This window comes from Stegodyphus dumicola, chromosome 8 (assembly GCF_044657685.1).
Source record: "Stegodyphus dumicola isolate Sdum_Otavi_A_Nest chromosome 8, ASM4465768v1".
Classification (NCBI taxonomy): Eukaryota; Metazoa; Arthropoda; class Arachnida; order Araneae; family Eresidae; genus Stegodyphus; species Stegodyphus dumicola.
In genome coordinates, this window is record NC_140775.1 from 83,867,273 (window position 1) to 83,891,654 (window position 24,382).

General features: G+C 31.6%; 1 protein-coding gene across 1 annotated transcript in view; it reads right to left on the reverse strand.

Annotated features, from left to right (window-relative positions):
- Positions 1 to 24,382, reverse strand: part of Galphao (G protein alpha o subunit) — a 215,259-nt gene that overhangs the window by 132,749 nt on the left and 58,128 nt on the right. The window contains exon 2 of the mRNA XM_085822055.1: positions 18,369 to 18,411. Coding sequence (XP_085678181.1) covers positions 18,369 to 18,411 — 43 coding nt within the window. The remainder of the gene's footprint in view (positions 1 to 18,368; positions 18,412 to 24,382) is intronic.

Sequence of the window (24,382 nt, forward strand, 5' to 3'; positions counted from 1 at the left end):
AATTAATCTTCAGATTCTAACAAAAAGGTGACCATAAAGAGAAGCTACGACGTTTTTGATACCTTGCCACCCAAAAGCAATGAAAATTGATCCCTAAAGCAAATTTACTTGATGTATAAGCCCAGTGAAATCAATAACGACATTTATAAACAGAACACGTTAATTTATTTTGGTCATTAATTCGTGTATTTTAAAACAGTAAAATTAAGAAAAAGGTTCAATTCGTAGAAAAATAAATGTTAACACCTTTCTAAAGAAAAAACATTATGTTTATAAAAGCAATAGTTATTTTAGCTTCAAGCATACAAAATAGGTCAGCAATTAGTGACTGAAAGATGGCGTTTTTTAATAAGTCAGCAGATAACAGTCTATAACAATATAAAAGAGAACTACGAAAAAAAGCACGTTTTTTCGGCACTTTCGTGGTTACGTTTGGAGTATTGTAACCTCAAATTTACTTTATTTGGATAGATGAAGCCAGTTTTTTTACTATGATAGCTTGTTTACTAAGCCAGTTGTCGGTAAATCAAGGCTTCAAATGAGAAAAAGCTGTTGCGGTTTGGCTACAAATCAATTTCGACAACATGCAGGCGAGCGGATGTCGATCGGTTGGACGTAACGCAGACGGACGCAGAGTTTGCGGCGCGGAGTAGGCCCACAGCGACTAACACACGAGTTCAGCGAGAACGAGCCAGTCATAGTTTGTCCATGTGTCATTATGGTCAATGTCTGGTATTCTTAATGGCTTCCACGAGCGACGAGAGTGCGAACTCGGTGCATTAAACTTCTTGTATCTTTCAATCAGCTGCAGATCTTCCATGTATTTCCGGCAGGTATAAGCAGGCAGCAATTAAGTAAGTGTTGTTGCTTTTATTATTTAAAATATGGAACATGTTTTTATGTGCCACCTATCTGACATAGCTCCAAAAAAGGAGACAAAAACTGAAGACAAAAACCATTAATTTAAAGCTGAATAGGTGAAATCACTCTCGTTTGGATAAAATTCCAATGGCTTTCCGACCTGTCTTATTCTCGAGAAAAATTGAGGCATACCGAGATACCAAACTTAGAAAGACGGTTTAAGACTAAACACGCGTCACTTGGCCCCGTCGGTGATGTGAAGAAAAAAGCACCTGAGAAATTTCAGAAGGTCAAGAAAAATGAAGTTCTGTGTTTAATTATTTGGTGGAATTTTCTAACAATGTTAATACTGCAAGAAAGCATAAGTGAAAAAAAGCATTTTGTTGAATTTTAAGGTACATAATGTAAAGTTCTATGGTTTTTAACTGTCATTTTGGCATTGTATGTTTATGCTTTTTTCCAAGTGTTTCGAAAATGTGTAGGTAAAATTCTGGTACATTTGAGATTCGAGGTTTCGTTTTTATTAGTCCAAAGGGGCTTTGTCCCTGAAGGACTATTGTTTTCGTTTTGCGATTTTGCGTTGAATCACTATAAATATCCGTTTCACTTTTCAAACGGTTGCCACCAAATGTTAGAGTACTGCATTATATTTGAAAAAAATTAAATAATGAAAAATCTGCATAAATGTATGTATATTTCTCACATTGTGATAAAACAACGATACATAGAGCCATCGAATTTTGAATGACGTAATCCTCCTACGAATATGGGCATGTGGAAGACATTTAAAATTTGGAATTTGTTTTATGATGTGTAGCGGAAATTCTAAAGATAGGCTCATTTTAAAATTATTTTGCCACATTGCTATTGAACTGAATTTTATGGTTTAAGTTCAAGCATGATATTTAATAAATAAAGGTAACACACAAAACGTTAAAAAACGCCCCTATAGACTTCATTTAAAATCTGAAACCTTTCAGATTTTTTATGAATTTTAAAGTCTTTAATAAAAATTTGATGAAACCTTTTTATAGGTTTTGATCTCAAATGAACCAGAAGAACGAAACATATTAATCTACTTTTATGAAACTTTAATTCATTTTCCCCTGATGAGTTCTGAACTGGAGTTTCAATAAAAGGAGATTAATTTTTATTTGTATAATTTTGAATATTTTCCCTTTCGCATTTTTATTTTTCGAGATTGTTCTACTATGAAGTCCCTCTTTAATTCTATTAATTAGGATATTATATTATAACTTTTATACACGGTTGCAATTATTATATTATAGAGGAAATATTTTGCTTTTATTCCAATTTACTAATTAATTTAGATGCTTCAAGTTTATTCTACTTCAATCCTGCAGCTATATGCAGGACAGGTTTCAAAAAAAAAAAATTATTCGAATTTTAATTCGAATTTTTAGCCTATTTATATATATTTTTCTTTTATTTATATAGATAGATAGATGGCGCCATTAGTTTAACTCCTGTCCAGCCATTCTTATCTTATCTAATCACTATATCTTATCTCTTTCATTTGCTCTTTGGCAGCTGAGGATGATGGTTCAGTAAAACCATAGAAACTAGTTCTGTGAAAATTTGCAAATATAACGCTGATTTTTGTTGTTTGATTTCTAAATTAATGGAAGCTTTACTGTTAGTCAAGAGATTGCTAAAAGAAACAAATACACAGATAGTGGATAAACACAGATAGTGAAATAAAAGGAGATTAATTTTTATTTGTATAATTTTGAATATTTTCCCTTTCGCATTTTTATTTTTCGAGATTGTTCTACTATGAAGTCCCTCTTTAATTCTATTAATTAGGATATTATATTATAACTTTTATACACGGTTGCAATTATTATATTATAGAGGAAATATTTTGCTTTTATTCCAATTTACTAATTAATTTAGATGCTTCAAGTTTATTCTACTTCAATCCTGCAGCTATACGCAGGACAGGTTTCAAAAAAAAAAAATTATTCGAATTTTAATTCGAATTTTTAGCCTATTTATATATATTTTTCTTTTATTTATATAGATAGATAGATGGCGCCATTAGTTTAACTCCTGTCCAGCCATTCTTATCTTATCTAATCACTATATCTTATCTCTTTCATTTGCTCTTTGGCAGCTGAGGATGATGGTTCAGTAAAACCATAGAAACTAGTTCTGTGAAAATTTGCAAATATAACGCTGATTTTTGTTGTTTGATTTCTAAATTAATGGAAGCTTTACTGTTAGTCAAGAGATTGCTAAAAGAAACAAATACACAGATAGTGGATAAATTTAAAGGCATCCGAAGAGATATTCTGTGATTTTAAGAATAAGGCAGAAATGTTTAAGAAATTAAAGAGTTATCGCTGTCTGCTTATAGTAAAAGACAGAACAGTCATAATGTTTCCGAATAAACTCAATCAGCAACTTAAAGATTTTAACTTGATTTCAGCTTTATCAATACCTCTTGACGAATCTTGTTACATAAATGACTTTGCTGAAGTTTTACTCTTTGTTCGATTTATTTCGTCAACGAAGAACTTTTAGAATTATTGTCACTGAAACGTGAAACACGTGGTGAGGATATTACAAATGTTCTCTCTTAGGAAAACATCATAACCCACTCACATCATATTCAATAAAATTGTTTCAGTTTATGAGTCAAAAAATATGACCGGAGTGAGAAAAGGGTTTCTTTATTCCTTTTGAAATGGAAAAATAATCAAGAGGTACGTGCTTACCATTGCATCATTCCTTACAAAGCGCTTTGTGCGCAAACATTGGCCAGACGAAATTTACAGTATTATGGAATTTGTGATCAAGATTGTGAACACAGTTGTAGCTAAAGCTCTTTATCATCTCCAGTTTGAAGAATTGTTAGTTTAAATGGAAAATTAATACTCAGATCTTCTGCTGCATAATAAGGTACTTTCAAAAACAAAAGTTTCAAAATGCTTCGCTTACTTATTATTAGAAATTAAAGCGAAATTTCAGCAAGTACTGAATTAACAAACGATCGATGGATTTAAGAATTTTATTTTATGGTAGATGTTACATCTAATCCAATTAATCTTAATCGCAAACTATAGGGGAGAGGAAACACAATTTTTTTTATGTTGAAGTCATTTCATTCGAAAACAAATTATCCCTTTTTGACCAAGATTTTGAAAGAAAAACATTAATTTATTTTCTAAACAATTTTGAAAATAATTTAGTAACCTATATTTACTATATTAAAACGAAATTCGAATAAGCGGGAAGCTTTTCTATAGAGGTTCCAGGAATTCAGAAATAGCCTAGCGACATTAAAAACCTGTCAGTATTGACGTAGTAGTATTAAATTTTCCTCCCCTTAATATCGATAATGGTGCTTTTGAAATTCAATTTCTGAAGTTAAAAAACAGAAATTAGGGAGCTCTAAATTTGAACGTCTTAATGCTGATATGGAAAATTTAGAGAAAATTAAATGTGATCTCAGATTGCAGCAGAAAGTGGTCTTTTTTGAAAGACTTGGAGAACCAAGACGTGATCATTTTTAACATCTGTAATAGTATGCCTGACTCATATGATCAGTTAAAAACTAGTATTTACTGTTCTTTCATTCTTTGTGCTCACATTACTCATGCGAATAACCTTTTTCTACCATGGACCTTATCAAACCTAAATTGAGAAACCAACTCATTGATGAGAACCTGTAATGCTGCTTAAAATTAAAAAACAGCAGCATACAAATCAGTCGGGTAACAACTGATAAGTTGTCGATTAACAACTTGTCCGAACTTCCATACAAACCTGACTTATCCATTCCTGTTAATAAATAAAAATTGTTATTATTATGATAGCTGGTTTTATATAATGTTAGCAGCTAGCTTAAACCGAATTCTAAAATACAAGGTTCATAAAAAATAATCTGGCTCTAAAAAGAAATCTTAATCGTTTTACTGCTAATCTTTGGCTCTTTTGACTAACAAGTTTGCGAACCCATGAACTAAGCCAATATAAATTATCAAATTTTTCCTCAACAGTCAATAAAGAAATAATAATTCCGCACTCTTTCATAAGACATCGCATGGTGACATATAATTCACAAAAATTTCTGATTAATAAGTCACATTTCTTTCCCCAACATGAGATTGGTAGCTTTTAAACGATACGGTTAAAAGACGATCGATGGATTTAAGAATTTTATTTTACCATTATCAGGGAACTACGATTGCTGCAATGCCCTGCACATGCGAAAGTAAATTGGACCAGGATATTTTGAATTGTACTCTCAGCTGATTATCAATCTTAAATATAATTTAAAGACTGATAGTATTTAGTTTTTCATCACGATCATAGAATGTCATTCGTCAATTAACTCTCATTACTGGCATTCGTTATTACACTACATTGCCAAAGTTGTTAAGCTGTCGATTACAAAAAAAGCATTTTAAGAAAGCTTACATATTCTTCATTCAGTTCGTCTTAACAAGATAAGTTTGGTTATTGTCTTTTAAATAAAAATTGATTTACATTTCTTCAGTTAAACATTTACCTCAAGAATATAACGTTTTAAATTGCCTTTGAGATTGCTACTGTTAGAAACAGTTGGGAGAAAAAGGGAATTCAAGTACCGAAATAGTTCAATTCCATACTTTTTTTCTTATCGTATAAGAAGAAGGCTCTAACAATAAGAGGTGGCAGCATCGAATCATGTTGAAATCATGTCTGATGATCAAAGACTTCAAAATGTAAAATTGGAACTTAAATTCAAAATAATTGGAAGTTCCAGAGTGTGAATCCCGAGAAAGGCATTGCACGCTTTTGCGATTTCAGTTGCGAAATAAACCTAGTCATTCTACAACTCAACTAAACTGAAACACAGCGATAGTTACACCCTGTAGGATGAGAGAAGAAAGGGCGGAACAGTCATTTCAGAGCAAAAAGAATGATTTAAAGCTGCAGAATTTTATCAGACCAAGACATTATTGATGCAGCGACTTGATTGAAAGCACAAAAATTAAACGAATGCAGCAGAATAATGGCAAAACTAAAATGAAGGTGAAAAAGCAAGGAGAAAGTACGATGAACCTGAAATAGGTAGAAGGTTTTGGGGACAGTAAACTAAGCATGAATTTAATGACGTTACATACTTCATATTATCCAATGAAAAGACTAAGTGATTAACCCCCCCCTCGAAAGAAAACTGGATTTAACAAATATTTCATAAAAGAAAACTGAAAAATAATATGTTAAATTCTTATTAGTGATTTGATTAAATATTGCTCTTAAAAACACTTGTAGTGTTTTTAAGGCGTCTGAAATGCTGGTTAAAATATACTAAAAAAGGCCGGACTATCTCTGATTTTTAATTGTCCTTGATACCGGAATATACTTGTGCTAGTATCTACTTGTGCGCAGAAAAGTGAAACAGAAGTAATCATGCATTCATAAAGACGATATAAGGGACTATTATCTACGTGTGCTAATTAATAACGTCTCAATCAATAATCTCGAGTATTCTTATCGGCGAATTATTAGTTCTATTTCAATCAATAACATGGAACGTTCTAGAGGATAACTTTATTTCTAGCTCGAAAGAAATCTAAGACTGAGTTTTAAGGGTACCAATAACGATTTTTTTTCTAACTGTCCTAACGTACAGAATTTCATTGATTTTCCTGGAAAAAATTTCAATTCCTGCAAAGAAAAATAACAGTTTCAGCATCGTGGCCTATTTTATTTTCAGACGCCCACACCAGAACTTGAGCGTCCACAACAAATGAAGCAGAACGTCTTTTGGTATAGTTGCTAAAAATATCCCGGACCCTTCGGATGTCTCTCAACGAGTGCTTCAAAAAGGAGTACAAAAAATCCCCAAAAGCCAAGTTTTGTTGGGAGATGGCTACGCGGATAAACAAATAAAGAACGTTTTACGTGTTTGAAGGAAGGATGCGTTTAAATCTCCTTTTCGTGTTTTACGAAACATCTCCCTTTTCTAAAGGAATTGCATTTATGAAAATAAAAGCTTTTAAGCTTAAAAAGGTAGCTTAAATTTTCTTGATATTTATCTTTCAAAAGTATTCCACATCTGTTTTTTATGCAATTGTAACAAATTATGGTTATATGTGCTTTTGTAACTAACATGTGATTTCAAACGCATGTCAAAAATGTCTTATATTAAGAATTGCACTGGCTCATATACAAGCCTATTATAAGAAGTCTAGAATATGTGAAGATATTTTATAGAGAAAAGTTGACTATACTTTGAGTATATGATGTTATATATGAATAACGAGTTGTTGAATGGCTTCTACAAAAAAGGTAAAAAGAATGTTCTGAATAACAAACCCATTTTAAAGCTAACACGGAATAAATATGTTTCCTTTTGATATAAAATTTAAAGAAAATAAAACATTTTATATATTTTTATAAATGCTAAGTTGTATGTAAATAAATGGTCTGGTTTTAAAAGGCGTTTTTAAAATATAAAGCGTCATGTTTCCATCTAGTTTGACAAATATTCCATTGTTAAACTGGATCAAAAAATGATTATGTATAAAATTTGACAGACTTATATAATTTGGCAAATAACATCTCTTACTGTGTGATTTAGAGATGAGATTTATACATTAGTATCATCATTTTTATGTAAGTCAGATTTGGTCATTAGTATTTAAATGTGTTTTATTTTTTACCATTGTTTATGGTTTTAGTCATCTGTCTATAGAGATCTGTCTATAGGTCACATATTTTTTAAAGTGTTCCAATAGAAATTAACACTGAATATATTAGCGACGAATGAAAAACAAATTAAACAATCATTGAAAGAAATGAGGTTGACATCGTTCGTGACTTCTGATGTCACATTATTTATGGCAGCATTCCATTGGTGGTTAGTACTGAATATCTTTAAAACAAAGAAAGGGAAACCCAATCGATGACTGAAAGAAATGCATTTGACGTCTTTATTATTAATCTGTAACATTGATGAGTACTTCGATTAATGTATTCTTCCTTTTTAGCTTCCTATCTACTCACTCCTCTTCCGGCTCCCGACGCTGAATTTTTGTTGGAGACTTCAGTTAGGTTACATGCTATTCTCGCTTCCTTTCTTAGGAAAAATCTCGCGCTCTTCTGAGTAAGTCATAGGAAGAAGGTTTTAATTCCGAGACAAGTCACATAATGTTTGATTTCTTGAGTCAATACGAATACTGTTTGGCACTGCTTATAAAGTATTTTTTGACCAGTTATGGTCAATTATTAGAATATTTGCATCTTTTATGTCAACAGATTTAGAGTCACATTTTTATTATGATGCCGGTGATGCTATATTTTATCTTTTAGCGAGTCCATGCAAAATACCCATTCTCAAACAAATCGTCAGACTGCTTGGAATACCGCATAGTTAAAAATACAATAGCACTTCAAGCTTTAAAAATCGCCACAATAATTGTCATTAGTTCTTCGGGCATTGACTCTGAACGTTCACTTCTCAACGCTTGACTTGCTAGTATTATGCTATTATTCTATTAAATTATTAATAAATGTCGCTTCACTGATTACCTTCATTATTTATGGAGTTTAGTTGGGAACATAATCATTAACTGATTTTATTTTATCGATACACTTTGAGTTGAGTGGGTTAGCTAATCTTCTAATGAAAAAATAAAAATACTTATTAATCTGACTTGTAAACAAGTAATACAAAAAAAATTTTAAAGTAAATTCCTACTTAGGTTGTTAACCTAGTTACTTTTTATTAATATTATTAACATTTTCCCGTTTCTAATTTATGAAGCTGATGGTGGTCTATAATTTTTCATTCTATCCTCTCTTGTAATGCTTCATTATTGCAAGGAGCCTTTCCAGTGCGTTTCGAGCAGTCCAGTTCTTCAATTAATATGCCATCTAATGTCTTCTACAGCAAGACCACCTCTACGCTCATATTCTATTACGATTTGCTGATCTATATTGTCGCCTTCAGTCATATTTTCAAAGCGTAGTTGGTGTCCATCTATTCTGTTCAAGAATCGAAGCTCTCACAATGTTTGCCAACACCATTCCTAAACACTGAACGCCTGCGCTGCCTGATGCGAAAATTGTCTCATCTGCTTGATGCCATGGTGCTCGTATAATTCTTGATACATCATTACGTGTAAACATTTTTTCGTTGATGAACTTCGATTTCACGTTACTCTTGTGAAAAAACATATGTGAAAAAGTATGTAAAAGAAAATATGTGAAAAACTGTATTAACATCACGTGTCATCCACTACAAGTTTAAAAAAATATATTTGAACTGGAGTAGATAAATAAAAAGAATTTTATCAACGATTAAAAATTTGAACATGATATAGGGAGAGTGTGAGATAATAGTAGGAATTTACATTAAATAATTGCATTTTTTAATTCTGTGATAAAAGCTGTTGCCACTTGTATATTTATTGCAGCTAATTAATTCTAAAGGTAAAACATCAACTTCATAAAGTTTATTTATTTATTTTTATTTAAGACTCTGCATTACTGTACATTTTAATGATGCCAAGGAAAAGTAATTTTAGTGTACATATACTTTGGTTCATCTCTTTTTATATTAAGACCTCAAATTTTTAATATACCCACAGAGAGCATTAAGAAACGAATTCATTATCTCGAAAAAACAATATGATACTTCAGATCCTTAGAAAATGTTTATTAATAAAACTTTTTATTTTAGGCTATAAGAAACGACGAAGTCTGTTTCTCGTTGTAATTGTCTCAGTCAGTAAGTTTCTTCACAGTCATTATGGAGACGGTAGGACCGTCTTACTGTTGCGAATGTAACTGTACACGCCGTATTTAATTATGTAGCTTTACCTCGTTTGATAAATAAAATGTAAAACATGTGTAGATCATTTCTAGGTCCGAAAAATTTATCACACCTATAAATGGTGGATTCGGTAAGCTCCACACAGATAATAAACTAAGATACAGTTAGTCCATTTCAACCACAATAAAAATAGCACTTGTTTCCTGAATCTTCAAACATGATCTGTCAAAATCTTTCATAATATCAGGTATGTGGGACTCATCAGGAAAATGAGAGAATATGATTTTCCACCTAAAACTGTGTATGGTAATGTCTGGCGAGCTACGTTGAGTGTTCATATCTATCAAGTCCAAATTGGCACTTGCCTCTCCGTCACTAAAACTATTCAACACGGAGTTCCTTACTCGAACTTTTTTTGTTCCTCATCTTCATCAGTAACATTCCGATGATAAACTACAAATGTACCATTTGTGCTGATGACTGCAGTATTCACAAGGTCTATAAATAGGGTCTTCAGAACATTAGCTAACATTGAGAAATGGCATGATAAAGGCAGATTTAAATTCAATGTAGGCAAGCGATTCTCCATCTTATTTATTAAAAGCAAAGGGAAGATTCAAGCTAACACAAGCCTCAGTATGTGTGGAAAGAGAGTACGTCATACAAATTCCGGTAAATACCTGAGTGTGGTACTTGACAAAAATCTCAGCTTTAAACAGCGCATCACCTCTGAGCTAAATAAGATGAATGCCGGCCTGATAATCCAAATCGCAAAAGTGGCAGGAATTCGGTGCTGCCCATCAATTCCAAATTATTTATCTACAAAATCATGACTAGACACATTTTCATGCATGCTGCTCCTGCTTTCATTACTTTATTGCGAAGCCCTGTAAAAAAAAAAGAAGCCTCTAGTGATTTAAAAAGTGCCTTCGAATCATCGCAAATGAGCCAGGATTGTGAGGTGAAGCATCCTGCACAGAATGAAAGCAGTTATTTCTTTTCTTTTGTCTACTGCACGTAGGACTTCAAGATACATTAATAACAAAGGAATCATCAAGAAATCTACCTAAGTTTAGAGAGTTTCGTAAAATATTCGATTATGACGAGTTTGCCTGTCAACCAGTCAAACACCCAAAGTCCCATGATACTGCTTGGTAATTGTAGTTCACCGCTATTTCAGAGAGATAATTTTCCTGTTTGTATTTAGTGTATTAGTGCATTTCCTAGTGGTTTGGATATTGTTCAATAAGTTACTGCCTTAAGACGTATCTTGAAAATAAAAAAAAGCAAGTCCTGTGCTGAATCGTGATGTTTAGTTACAGTCTAAACTACATTAGTAGTAATAATTGTTGTTGGCTACATTTATTACGCCGTATACCTTTTGATATTATCTAAGTTAGCCAATCTTATTCTTAATTACTTAAGCATATTTAGTGCATTTATATCCTAAGCGTTTAAAATGCGAGTTTTTTAGTATTGAGAGGCTTCCACTGCGTAAACATTGCTTTGGAAATAAACTCAAAAACAAATCTGTGAATTCAGTCTGCGGATAGATGAAGCTGATGGCAGAAAGACATTCGTGGTTCCTCGCGACATTTCCTGTTTAATATAATTAGTGTAATTTGCTCTCGTTGTTTTCTTGCTGTGTTCGTGAGTTCACTAATGGCAACATAAATAAAGCCATGAAATACTAGTATTTGAATCCTGAGTTCCATTCTCGGAGATTGAACTAGCTGACTGTTGTGTAGCTTTGTAACTTTAAGTAATTCTGATGCAGATTTGAGCTATTTTTCATTAGAAGTACTTCCAAGATTACATATTATCTCAGGAAGGTAGTGAAATACTTAACTATAGCTATTTAATAAACTTAAATGTGTTGTGTTTTCCGAAAGATTCACTTCCATTCAGAGCGTTGCTATTCTCCATTTGAGGCTTAGCATTGCCTCATTTCTCCTAACGATTCATGTATTTCTGAAATTATTCATTGTTAGCCAAGGTGAGTTCTTATGAAATGAGTAAGCAATTTACATTTATTCCAGATAGAATTTGATAGCATTAAAAATGTTTTATAAAATATTCCTTATTTTATCCTTATACAGTTATCCGGATTTCAGTTTTCCGAAACTTCAGTTGTCTAGATTGCTTGTTCTTTCTAATCAAACACAGTTGAAATTATTTATTTGCTTACGCTTTTTTAATATTTCTTTAAATTTAATACAACCTAAAAAGAGCATTTCTTTATCTTACATTATATTATCTTGTTTATTAATAGACTGTCATTTTGTACTAATCAAGAAATTATGTCTTAGTCTAGCGGTTTATTATTTTCAAGTAAAACGTCATTTCTCCTACTTTCAATTTAGCACCGAAAAATAAAAATAAAATCATGCATTTAAACTTACAGCTTTGATAATTAAAACCTCAATTCAATTATTTTATTTTGAAAAGTAGTGGATTCTTAGGAAATAAAAGGTAATTTTTGTCTTTATTTGATCAAAAAGAAAATGTGTTTTGTACCTTGGTTTGCGAAAATAAAAAAACGTTTGTTTTTATATTTTGTAATCTTTGAAATAAAATAAGAGAAATAAACAAAGAAACGCCCCCCTTGGATTATCCTAAATATGTAGTTTGTTCAAAGCGGAAGAAAAATAGGCCACTTTCTTTGCTTAAAATGTTAAATTTAAAATGTGAAAGTTACCTTTTTGCTTAATAAATAGAAACAAAGCACTATAGTTACCCTGATTTTTCTGGATGATTGCATCTGGATGGAATGCAGTATTAGAAGTCCTAGATATTTGGAAGCCTACTGTACAATTTAAATTTTCGATTTTTTAGATAAGAAATCCACCATTTTAATGCCTATAGAAATGTTTTCTTAACTTAAGAATTTCTATGTATATTCAAATGCTTCTGACGAACATAATTATCAGCAAAATATTACTATAATCACTATAACCATTCTAAATCATGAAATCTTTATTTTAGAAGAATAGTTTTAAATATATTTAAATAAAATTTGAACTTAAGGAAATCTAGGTTTCAAAAATTAGTTGAGTATTTGCAAATGTAAAAATGGCAATAAATGTTTCTAAAACGATTAAAAGTATTCTAACGAAAATAATATTCTAATGCAGTTTCCTAAACTGTGGATCGAGACTCCGAAAGGGGTCGCGGGACCTGCAGCAGAGGGTCGCCAAAACTTTTAGCAGTTTTGACATTTCTTTAACTTATTATAATAATGTTACAATAACCAAATATTTTTACACAATGCATCTGAAAATAGATAAAGATAAGGCAATACAGACAAAGAAAAAAGGAACACGTTTCGACGCATTCTTTTTATAATATAAACGTTCATTTTCATTGCTTTGAATGTGACTCTATCATTTAAAATTTTCACATTGTTTTATGTCTTAAAACTAGAAATTAAAGTTAATGGCCTAAAACTGCAATAGTATATTACAGTACAATTGAAAAAATTGACAGCTTCACTCACGCGTATGTCGGATTTGCGCGATAATTATGGGGTCCCACAAAATTTTTGTAAATATTATGGGGTCCTGGGGGTCACCAAAAAATCTCAGTGATAAAAAGGGGTAGCAACTGAAAAAAGTTTAAGAAACCCTGTATCTGAATAAAATCTTTGATATTTCACATTTTAAAGCTATTATTATCAGAAATTTCAGACGTTTTACAAAACATTTTAGTTTCAGCTTTGTTCGTTTTGCTCAAAGAAACATCGTTCTGATATCTTAATTTGAAATATAATTGCAGCCTATGATTTACTCATAGACAATATGATGTTAGCTAGGGATCATTTCAAAAGAAATGAACAGTTTAGATTTAATACTGAAACCATATGCTTCCTGGAAGTAACGGAGGGCTAAAATCGACCCCCCTACCTTTTTTCCCTCATTATGTAGCAACGTCTTTTCTTTTCGCATAAAGATCTGTGGCCAATACTTGTGCATGTGGGAATGCAAAGAAACAGGCAGTTATGAAGTGTTGCATGTGTAAGTGGAGATTTGTAAATTGCGATCAAAGATGGAGTTTACTGAACTTTAAATATAAATTTAAATTAATTATTGATATTTATAGTACTAAAGTACTAAAATGATACGGATGTTTTATTAAGGTGAATAGGTTGTGTGTTTGTATTCTAATAAAATTACTTTCATATTCTTCAATATTTTTATAAAATTTTGCAGCCGTTTGTGATAGATTCTGTAATGGTGTACATTTTAAGGTCGAGATATATTATACTATTTTAATGTGGCAAAGAACATCTCTTATCTCTAGAAAAGGCTTATTTAATTGCTTTTGCGTATCCCCATATAGGTGCTGTGTATTATAATGCAGCTCTTAAAATTGTTTTGTAAACGATTTTGCAAAAACATGCTTTTTCTATTTAATAATAGCTTTAGCTGACAAAATAAAGCTTAATTTTTGAATAAGTGTTTCAAAATATGGTACGAATGTAAGATTGCTAACTAAAAGTAACGCCAAGATATACTGTTTCATTTTACCATTCAATTTGTACCAGTATCTGGAGTTTTTCTGGTTGTAGTATCCTATTCGTAAAATTATTGCAGTTAATTTCTGGTTATTTTCAGTTATTCTTTACCCACTAAAGTTAACATTTAAATAATTTTGCAATTGATTTCCAACGGTATTTAATTTACACTTTTGGTACATAAATGTAATGTTGTTGACTTCTCAGTTGCTTAAAAAATTATTGCTTATAGATAAATAAATACATATTCTGTCCTCTAAATGTTGATAAATAGATATGGATATTTAAAATGCCTTACAGAATTAGTGTCAATATCATGTATGAGTCCTATTGTGATTGATATCGATGACTAATAAATACTACCCATTTTTACTGATTGCGATCTTTAAGCCGAAGTGTTTAAATCCTAATCTGTCTTTTGCAAGTGGATAGACCACATTCTTTTCGAGAAATGTATGATCCAGCCGCCTAATATTCTTTCCCGCCGTTAACATCTCTTCTTATCAGACAGATATCTTCTAAAACAAAATGGCGGTCACTCCATGTAATATCCCCTTCCAAAATGGAATCTTCCCGTTCACAAAAACCAAGTGAGCATGTTCTTAAAAATTGTGTTTGCGCGATTTACTCTGAATTCGAGCTGTTCATCTTGCAGAGAGATGGACCACGAATCAGTTCGCCGTAATTTTACTTGGGGGTAGAGGCAGAAGCTACGCTCGAAAACGCTGAACCACCCCCAACCCCTTTTGACCCATTAAACGGTAGCGAGGGCTGCAGTCATCGCAGTCCTCCATCGAAGACTTATGCGCATGCGCGGTCCAGCCACACCCTTCTGCAGCGGTGGCTACCGTTTGGGTTGGATTGCTTCCGCCGGTTCTTTTTCTTCCTCATCCTCTCTACCAGCCTGCTAACCATGCCGCTCGTCTATTCAGAGTAGTGGATTGTCAACAGGCGGAATTATGGATCCAAGAACACCCTCTCCTCCTCTTTTTCACTGATGGAGCTCGATAGAATGACATCGGAAATGATTTTTCTCAGAAAGATGATGCGTTTGATACAGATCTGCGCATATCTTCCTTGCAGAGAAATTATTTTCTTTACAGTCATCCCTCGAAACAGTGCAAGCTGAGTTTTACTCATTTCCAATAAAAGGAGTCAATGTTTTAAAAAGCGGCCATAGTATAAAAGTTAATTTTACACTTTACATACTGTAGTATATGAAGCAATACCATTCTTTCGCCGTAACTACACCAAAACAACGAATCTACATTTTTTGCTCTTATCATGTACATGAAATTTTAGTTATCTTTTTAATGCATCTATGCAGATACAAACACATCAAGATTCCTTAATAGGAGTATAAAGCCAAAACTTCAAATCTGCAGTTTTTTCATTTTCTCTTAAAATGCGTTTTAAGCAGCTGTTCGATGCGTCTATGCAAACATGAATAGATTAATATTCTTCAAGAAGCATATAAAAGAATTATACTGTAAAAAGTATAACTGGATTTTTCTCTGAGACTACAGCATATTAAATCTTTCAACGAGTTTTTTTTCCCCAACTACCACTTTGCCCATTTCTAATTTTGTGGTAGTGAAAACGATATATGTGTTCGTCAGCCTAGCTACCAAGTGCATATACATATAAAAGTCAGTTTTACATTTTATATGTCCCAGTATATGAAGCAATAACGGTCTATTTTCTTATTTTTTTCGCAGCAATACAGCCAAAACACGAAACTGCATTTCTTGCCATTTCCACGTACATTCATTTTTAGGCAGCTTTTTTATGCTTCTTTACATCGAAATGCAACCTAAAATTACATAAAAAGAGATAAAGATTCATGTTCTTTAAATTTAAAAGAAATGCAACCTAATGATACAACTCGTTTTTTTCTCTACCCCACTCCTAATACGTATTAAATCTTTAATTGTGTTTTCTTCGAAGTTACGATTTTGCACAGTTGTGATTTTTGTGTAATGTAATTTGCCAGTGTATCACTCTTAATTTCCTTCAAGAAATTTCCTTTTTTTCTCCTTACTGTACGAACTTTTATCTCAGTTTCGGCATGTCTCGCTATTCGATAGATTTTTTAAGACCAGTACACGTGTTTGTAGCTTCTTATATAAACTGCATGTTTTATGATTCTTCCTTTCACATAAGGCAATTGTAAGGTTTTCATAAATTTCAATGTAATGCTAGTGAAAATGCTCAAAATATTACGAGAATTAAAAATCCGTATATTAAATTTATAGAAATACTGTAATATCATGAAACAAAAATTTATGATAAGGACGATTTAATAATAATTAATAAAGCTTAAAATTAAATATTAGCTTTTTTGAAGCGTTAAATGGTAAAAACAGTACTCTTGGAAAATACTTTGACTGCAATATGTGGTCATTCTTCGACCTAACTTAATTATTATCATAGCGGAAAAAAATTTCAAATACTTTGGGAATTACCATATTGTGAGAAAGAAACGAAATGTTAAATGCGATTTACAAAACAAAAGAGGTTGAGATTTATAAACGTGTTAAATGTGGTTTATAAATAACATATATAGTCATTAGGTTACATCAATGCAGAACTTGAAAAACTGTAGAATGCCTTCGCTGGGATTCGAGCTCTGGACCTCCCGAATACGCGTCGAGCGTCCTTTCAGTTACACCACAATTTACCAATATTTACCAGCTAAATATTATTCATAAAATGCACTACAAATCTCTATAATAGATTAAAATAGTTTTGATCGAATAAAAATTCATCAAAAACTAATACTACAAAAATTACTTAGAAAGAACTGAATTTGTATACATTAAGTTTCATTTAGAAACGAAAAAGTTAAAAACTTAATTTTTTTAAAGAATTTGTGACACAAAATAATAAAAATTATTCAAAAATGTCTTAAAAAGATCTAGTTCAGAAAAATTTAATAACTGTGAGACTTGTAAATTTACCAGAGGAGATGAAAATTCTTACGTCTTTCGGTTTTACCGGAAAAGTTCGCAAACTTTGAATTTGTTGAGATTGTTCATAATAAACTAAAATTATGAAATACAGCCATTATTATCTTTCTCCGTTCAATCAATACCACTTGTTCTGGTCATATAAATAATTCCTATGTTTAGAAAAAATGAATGCGAAGTGGAATTATTTCTTCAGGATATTAACAAAATTACCTTTATAGCTGGAAACGAAATTAGAATCATTAGCAATAGTAAACATTATTGAAAGGTAGTAAAATATCCTTTTTATTTTCTCGTACGAAGTAAAAGAAGTATTGCAATCGCGAAAAATCTCGGGTATCATATTTCAACGAAAATATGCATTTTGACCGCTCTCGAATCAATTTGAATGATGTTTTTGTGTGGCATCTGTATGTACGGACAGAATTAAGCACTCTTTTTTCCAAAATGGATTGTAACATGGATTTTTAAATTGATTCAGAAGAGTTTTTATTTTTATTTTTTATTGAAGTGTGTAGATATCTCGCTTAACTCAAAAACGAGTAGTCTTAGAACGTTGAAATTTTGTGTGTGGGACTGCTATAACACGTATTTGTGCATCTGCCTATTTGGTTGCAATCATCCGCACCAAAAATATATATATATATATACATATATATGTTCACTCACTCTGTTAACCGGCTTGGTAAGTTCAGTTTTCTGTTCATATATTTGGTAAATTGTGCGTTTTTTGCTTTAAAAGGGATTGAATTGTATTGTTTTTATGTCCCGGTTAAGGTTTTTACACCTTTAGCTAATCTGCATGCGACAGTTGTAGAATAATCAACAATTTAAAAGTTGTTTAAGTGGTACTAATCTTAACGAAGCCGCCATTTGTTTACATTTCAAACTCTTAGCGGAACAGTGAAGGAAGTCAGTTTTTGCACCAACATCAGTGTGGATCAAAAACCGAGTGGGATCAAAAGAAAAATTTCGATTTTGCGCACCGAAAAATCTGTCTTCCTGCCCGTTGGACGAATTGCTTGTTTTTGCGTAGAAACTCTAATTTTAGTTGTAAAAATGTTTTCTTAACTGTTATTAACATAAAAAAATGTGTATAATTTAACAGGCTGTACAATGAAGTCATTTGGTATCCCCATCAGATTATTTACATTACATGTTTACACGTAGCATGAATAAGACTTTTATTTTATGATGTGTATTCATATTCAAGAAGAAATAAATTACTTACTTCATTTGTTTCACGATGGTGCTCTTCCCAGATTCTCCTGCCCCTGAAATTAAAAGATAATTGATAATTATTAGAAAATCTTATTGTGTAAAATATTATTTTACGTTTTACGCTCTGAGCATCAATACTAAAATTAAATAAAACAAGTTAATAAATAAAATGTTTAATATACTGTTAAAAGTTGCTGTTATAAAAATATCAAATTTCATTTATTATTTTTGGTTTATGAAAAATATAAATCACATCATATTAAATTATTTTAAAGCAAATAATGTAATATTGATAAAAAATATGTAGGAAAGGTAGAAGTAAATGGTGATCTTTATGTGTTTTTACACCAGTTCTAACTTGGGGTAGAGAGAATGCGACATTTCTCAAAACCATCATATACTGATTTAAGAAGTATTAGTTTTCTCAAGCAGTATCATAAAGTTATATAAGTAATATCAGAAAACATAATTAGAATTACAGGATGGGAAGAAGTAAATGGTGATCTTCTTTACGTGTTTTTAAACCAGTCCCTTATATGTTTTTATAGAATTCCTTATGTGTTTTTATACTTCCTTACATGTTTTTCTACAAGCTGGGGTACAGAGAATTCGTAATTTCTAAAAACTATCATAAACTAATTTAAGTAAGGTTAGTTCTCTCAAACAGTCTCATAAAGTTACATACCGTATTTTTCGGTGTATAACGCGCATCTATAATTTCAAGCTCCATTTTTAAATTTTTGGCATACTCGCCGCATAACGCGCACCCATTTCTTCGCGAAGAAACCTAAAATATGCATGATATGAGTCACTTGTTTGAAGACTAGTCTTAGCCTTTCTAACAATGGTAAACCGCATTGACAAGCAATAAGGGAAACAATATGTGTGTAGGTTAAATGCTTGAGGGAGTAAATATTCCGTCAAATGTAGGTGTTAAAAAGAATGCTACTGTAGAGCAGTTCCAACCTGAATGAATTTGCGAAATTAGGAGTTAGCCGATTTGTCTTTCTGTAGTCATTTAAAAGCCGTGATTTTGAAGTGAAAATCGAAGGCTTTAGTAAATCGCATTTGCTTTATTTGAAATACAATTGATCTAACGCTCCTTTTACCAGTAAATATGGTTGCCATGAAAAGAAACAAACACAGGGCTGGTTTTAAATGCAAAGCCATTCATTTTGAGAAAGAAAAGGGAAATTATGCTGCAGTAAGGATGTTTGGTGTTGGTGAAAGATGGAACGGATAATGATCATTTATTTACGGATCAAAATAGCAATGATGGTGAAGAAACAAAATTCGATTATACGCCTGAGATATAACGGAAGACGAACATGGCGAACTCTTCATGTTATCCGATATTAAAAATGTTTAATTTCATAAGGTGCAATTTATTTTAAATAAACAGCATTTTGGGGCGTGTAAAAATATAATTTTTTCCTTATTTTTAGACTATAATTTTTATACCTGGCGTATAACACGCTCTCGTAAATTTTGGTCCTATTTTTTAACCAAAAGCGCGGGTTATACGCCGGAATACACTGTAGGTAATATCAGAAAACACAATTAGAGTTACTAGAGCAAATTCAATGTGCTGTGAACATTGATGTCTTATGGGACATATACATAATAAAGAATTATATAAAAAACTGACATTATCAAGTAGCATTAAAATAAACCTTATAAAATTTGTTGATCTCATTTACAAATAAATTCTTCATATTGAACATTTAAAACTTCTAATTATAAACCATTTCGAAAATATTCAGAGGAAGGTTCAAGATTCGACTGTTGGATTACGTCGATATGGAATCAAAGATAATTAAAATTATCTGTCGATAGGATGTAGAGCCATTAGGTTATTTTGAAGTAGGAAATGTGAAAAATGAGCAATGCTCTCGCCGAGACTCGAATACTCGCCAGTGTGCTACCATTATACCTCAAAGGAATTCCGGAAGCAGGGAGAAAGTACTCTAAAAGGGAATTAAACATAATTAAAAGTAATCTCTGGCCGAACAGAGAAAAGGCTGAAGAGGACTCTAAGGAAGTCCTTCGCTCACTTTCGGTTATTATTCTAAAAGCAAAAGAAGAAATTCAAAAGCAACAAAGAACTCGGACCAAAAACTCGATATCACATTAAACAGCAAAATGATGCAACTCTTCTTTTAACTATCACTGCTATGGCTATACACTCTCAAAAGTTACTTATCGTAATATTTGAATATTTCATTGCTCTACAATGAAAACTAAAGTAATCCTGTCATTTTCTTCAACATTTTTCCAAAACTGATCATTAGAATTGAAGCAATAATAGTCACTTATACAAACAATAGCTATAACCTTGTATGTTTTTTTACGAATGGACTAAGAATTTAAATGCTAGCAGAAAAAATATCACGGTTTCAAACCGAAAAACCTTGAACTAAGCTGTTCGAGCTGTGTCTACTTTTAGCAGTTTAGGTCTTGTTTTAGGTGTCGCAACTCGATATAATTTATATGATCCAAAATTTCTAGTATCAAAGAATTAATTTATTGCGAAAGAGGAGCTCTTTTGACTACACCTTTTATTGATGTGAATACATTTCTACGGATGTTATAAGGTAGTATCTGAATTCTGAATAAAGATTCACTGAAAGTATCATTCACAACACATTACGTTAACGTTAATCCTCTTATACTTTGGCTGATTTTTGAAAGTGTTAGGCATTTACAAAAATTGCATTTATACATATTCTATTAGTTCGCATATGGCATACAATTTCGAGATACTCTCTAATGTGTCTGAGAGCCGTTGTTTGATAAAGCAATGCTTACCGAGAGCCAGTGACGGATAAGGCTGTACGCTGTCAGGCGGATGTAATAAAATGACTTGACATAGCCAATAGTCCGCTTCATTGACTATTTCAGAATTTTTAAGAACCCTACTTTCTGAAAGAGATCTAAAGCTACAACAATACTGGAAGGAAAAATTTGTTATTGGTACATTTCTCAGTGCAACCAGATGACTAATATATTCTCACGTATATATTGACCTTTTCCACTTGGGAGGTTTCACGCCTTTATTTCATGTAAAAGTACAGTGATTTTTCCTCTACTCCATCAAAATGAGACTCCTTAAAACCAATAAAGGAGTTATTTCAAAAAGGTTGAACTTAAATGGAAATGAAATCTGAAGAAAACGAGGTATGTTTCCTAAATACTGTGAAAAAACGCTCCATATTAAAAGACACATTGAATTTTATACTGAGATCCCTCATGAACTGCTTATATGTTATACCAAATCTCCCTATTTAAACAGGATGCTCTAAATTGGAACGTCGCTGATTTTTACTTATCAAAATACTTTAAATATAAGTATTAGGATAAAATCCAACGAAATAACCTCAACATAGTTTGAGAGCAAAATAAAATAATCTGCAGTCTCAGGTAATGAATGATTTAACTCAAAATTCAATTCACATGTTGAAAACTTATTTTTTTAAATCAGGAAGAACACTTAAAAGTCAGAACTCTCATACATAGTGAACTTGGTAACAGTCAATTCGACAAAAGACAGAGCACTTCAAAGAATATATTAAATATGCGTTTGAAAGAAACATGAAATATAATGTATTTATCTCTAAGCCAAAAACCATTAAGAACAAAAATAATATTTTTTACAAAGCTAGCAAAATAGAATCAGTTTTGAGGAATTTCACGTCCGCTTTTCACATACGCCATCAAATGTCAAAGACAAATACCACTTAGAATTTGCAACTTTACAAAATGAAAAGAATTATTAGTTATTATTATTACATTAACAGTCTATTACTTTTCACATGATCATCTGGAACAAGATTCGGAAGCGCATGCTTCCATACTTCTAAATGCTTATAAAGATTAACTAACTTAAAATGATTACCTTTTCACTGTGGATGAATTAAATCACATCTTGGCAACTTTTCGAAAGGGCTCGACTTCGGAAATGATTGTGCTTTAGATAATTATACATGATACGATAAATGAAATTAGTGAATGGTTAATTGTTCTTAAGAAAATTAACTCTTGCTGAGAAATTAGATATTTCCCCGACAAACTAGAAACCAGCCATTTTTCTTTTCTTTCATTAATAATGCAAAAATAAAGAAGATTGTCACCTCGTTTACCTTTTGATAAATACGGCAATCAGGCAAAATATCAGATAACTTTTTCCACATAGACGTATGCTGTTTGCTACACCAAATTAACTTGCTACAAAGCACGCAGTATGATTTTATTTCAGGAAAACAGGAATAGGAGATGCTCTTGAATAATTTAATTCATGGAAATATGTCAAACGAAAAAAATCACATTTAGAAAATTTCACTTGACGTAGTTTCGGCACTTAATAGCCTGGTGTGATTAGTTTGTTAGCACTATTTAACAGAACTTAGATGTCTCCTATATTTCTCTTAGATATCCTCTTACAGATTAGTCAAGATTCTTTAATTAAAAGTTCTGAAAAGGTAGCGTAAGAAAGAAAAGTACGAAAAAAAGGTAAAGTACAAATAGGTATAGTGTCAGTATTATTAGGAAGTATTTTAAAAGAACTTCATAGTGTGAAATTTAGGTCTTACTTTTTGGAATATATTAAATGATGGTAGACGATTTTGGATAGGATATTATAGTAAAGATCCCACAAGTATATGCAGATGACGTTTTAAGGTACCAAACCGAACTGAAAATTCAAACAGCATTAAAAAACCGTGGCCATGGAGAAATTGTAAATTATAAATGAATTGCAAATGCAGTATTCCCAATAATAACTCGAGAAAGTTCTTTTTTACGGAAAGTCAGATCAACTCTGCAGTATCTATTTATTTAAAAATAACGACAAAAAAAAACAACTATGAGTTAAAACGCTAAAGCAATAGCCTCTTCTATAAAAATCAGAAGCTACTAATTATAGTACCTTCTGCTTCTACATACAGAGGTTAACATACTGATTATAATATATGCCATGATATTCAGATGTTAATACTTCAAATTGTGAGCACACTTCAGGTATACAATATATCATTTTTATTGTAGGAGTTTCATCTTTCATATGGGCCCTTTCATAACTTCATAAATTAAAGATAAGGATAATAATCGAACTCAAATAAGAGATTTTGAAACTTTTCAATTAATGACGGAATTTTGTCAGCAACTCAGAAAAATAAGGATATGTTGATGAAAAGGAACAAAGAGATCAAAAACATATGAAGCTTAACTTTGATTTCACTACAGAAAAGTATCTCAATGATTAATCTTCAAGCAATTTAATATTTATCAATTATGTGCGTGTAAAAACTAGGTTTCGGAAAGTTAAACTAGTTTGCCATCAGATGCCAAGCACATATATTGAAAGTGTAGAAAATGTTCCTCGTTTTATATGAAATGGTATACACTGGTAAATTTAAAAAAGGACCATGTCACATTAAGGCCCCTATTTCCTATTTCTACAACTACCGATCAAGGAAACATAAATTCAAAACAGGCCATTTGATGTGTTGATACAGCTTGTCAATCATTCAGAGCAAAACATACATTCTTGTTCATAATATATTCAATTTTATCCAATATTACGTCTCATTAAAATCAGATATGAAAAAGCTGATTTTATTATTATCAAAAACCCTTGTTGTCTGGAGAATTTAAAATTTTGAAGAACCGTTAATTAACGTTTCTTATATAAAAAAACTTGCTTTTCCATCCTCCCTACACAATAATATAAATAACTGTTATTTTCTACTTAATATTAAAGCTTCAAAGCCTTGTTCGAACGTAAAACCATTGCATTGCATCACATTGTAGTAGTATTTTGCACCATATTTTTATGCGGTTTTGTTTCGGTTCGTTTCGTTGCTTTTTTCTTTAGGTTAAAGCAAAAATCTAATTTTTAACCTTCTTCTACCAACTTGATTTTCTCGAAACATTATAACTTACACGTGTTTGTGATGCCAATGCTGTATTCATTTGCATTTTTCTTTGATTGGTTATAAATATATTTTACTGTTTGGTGTTGAATTT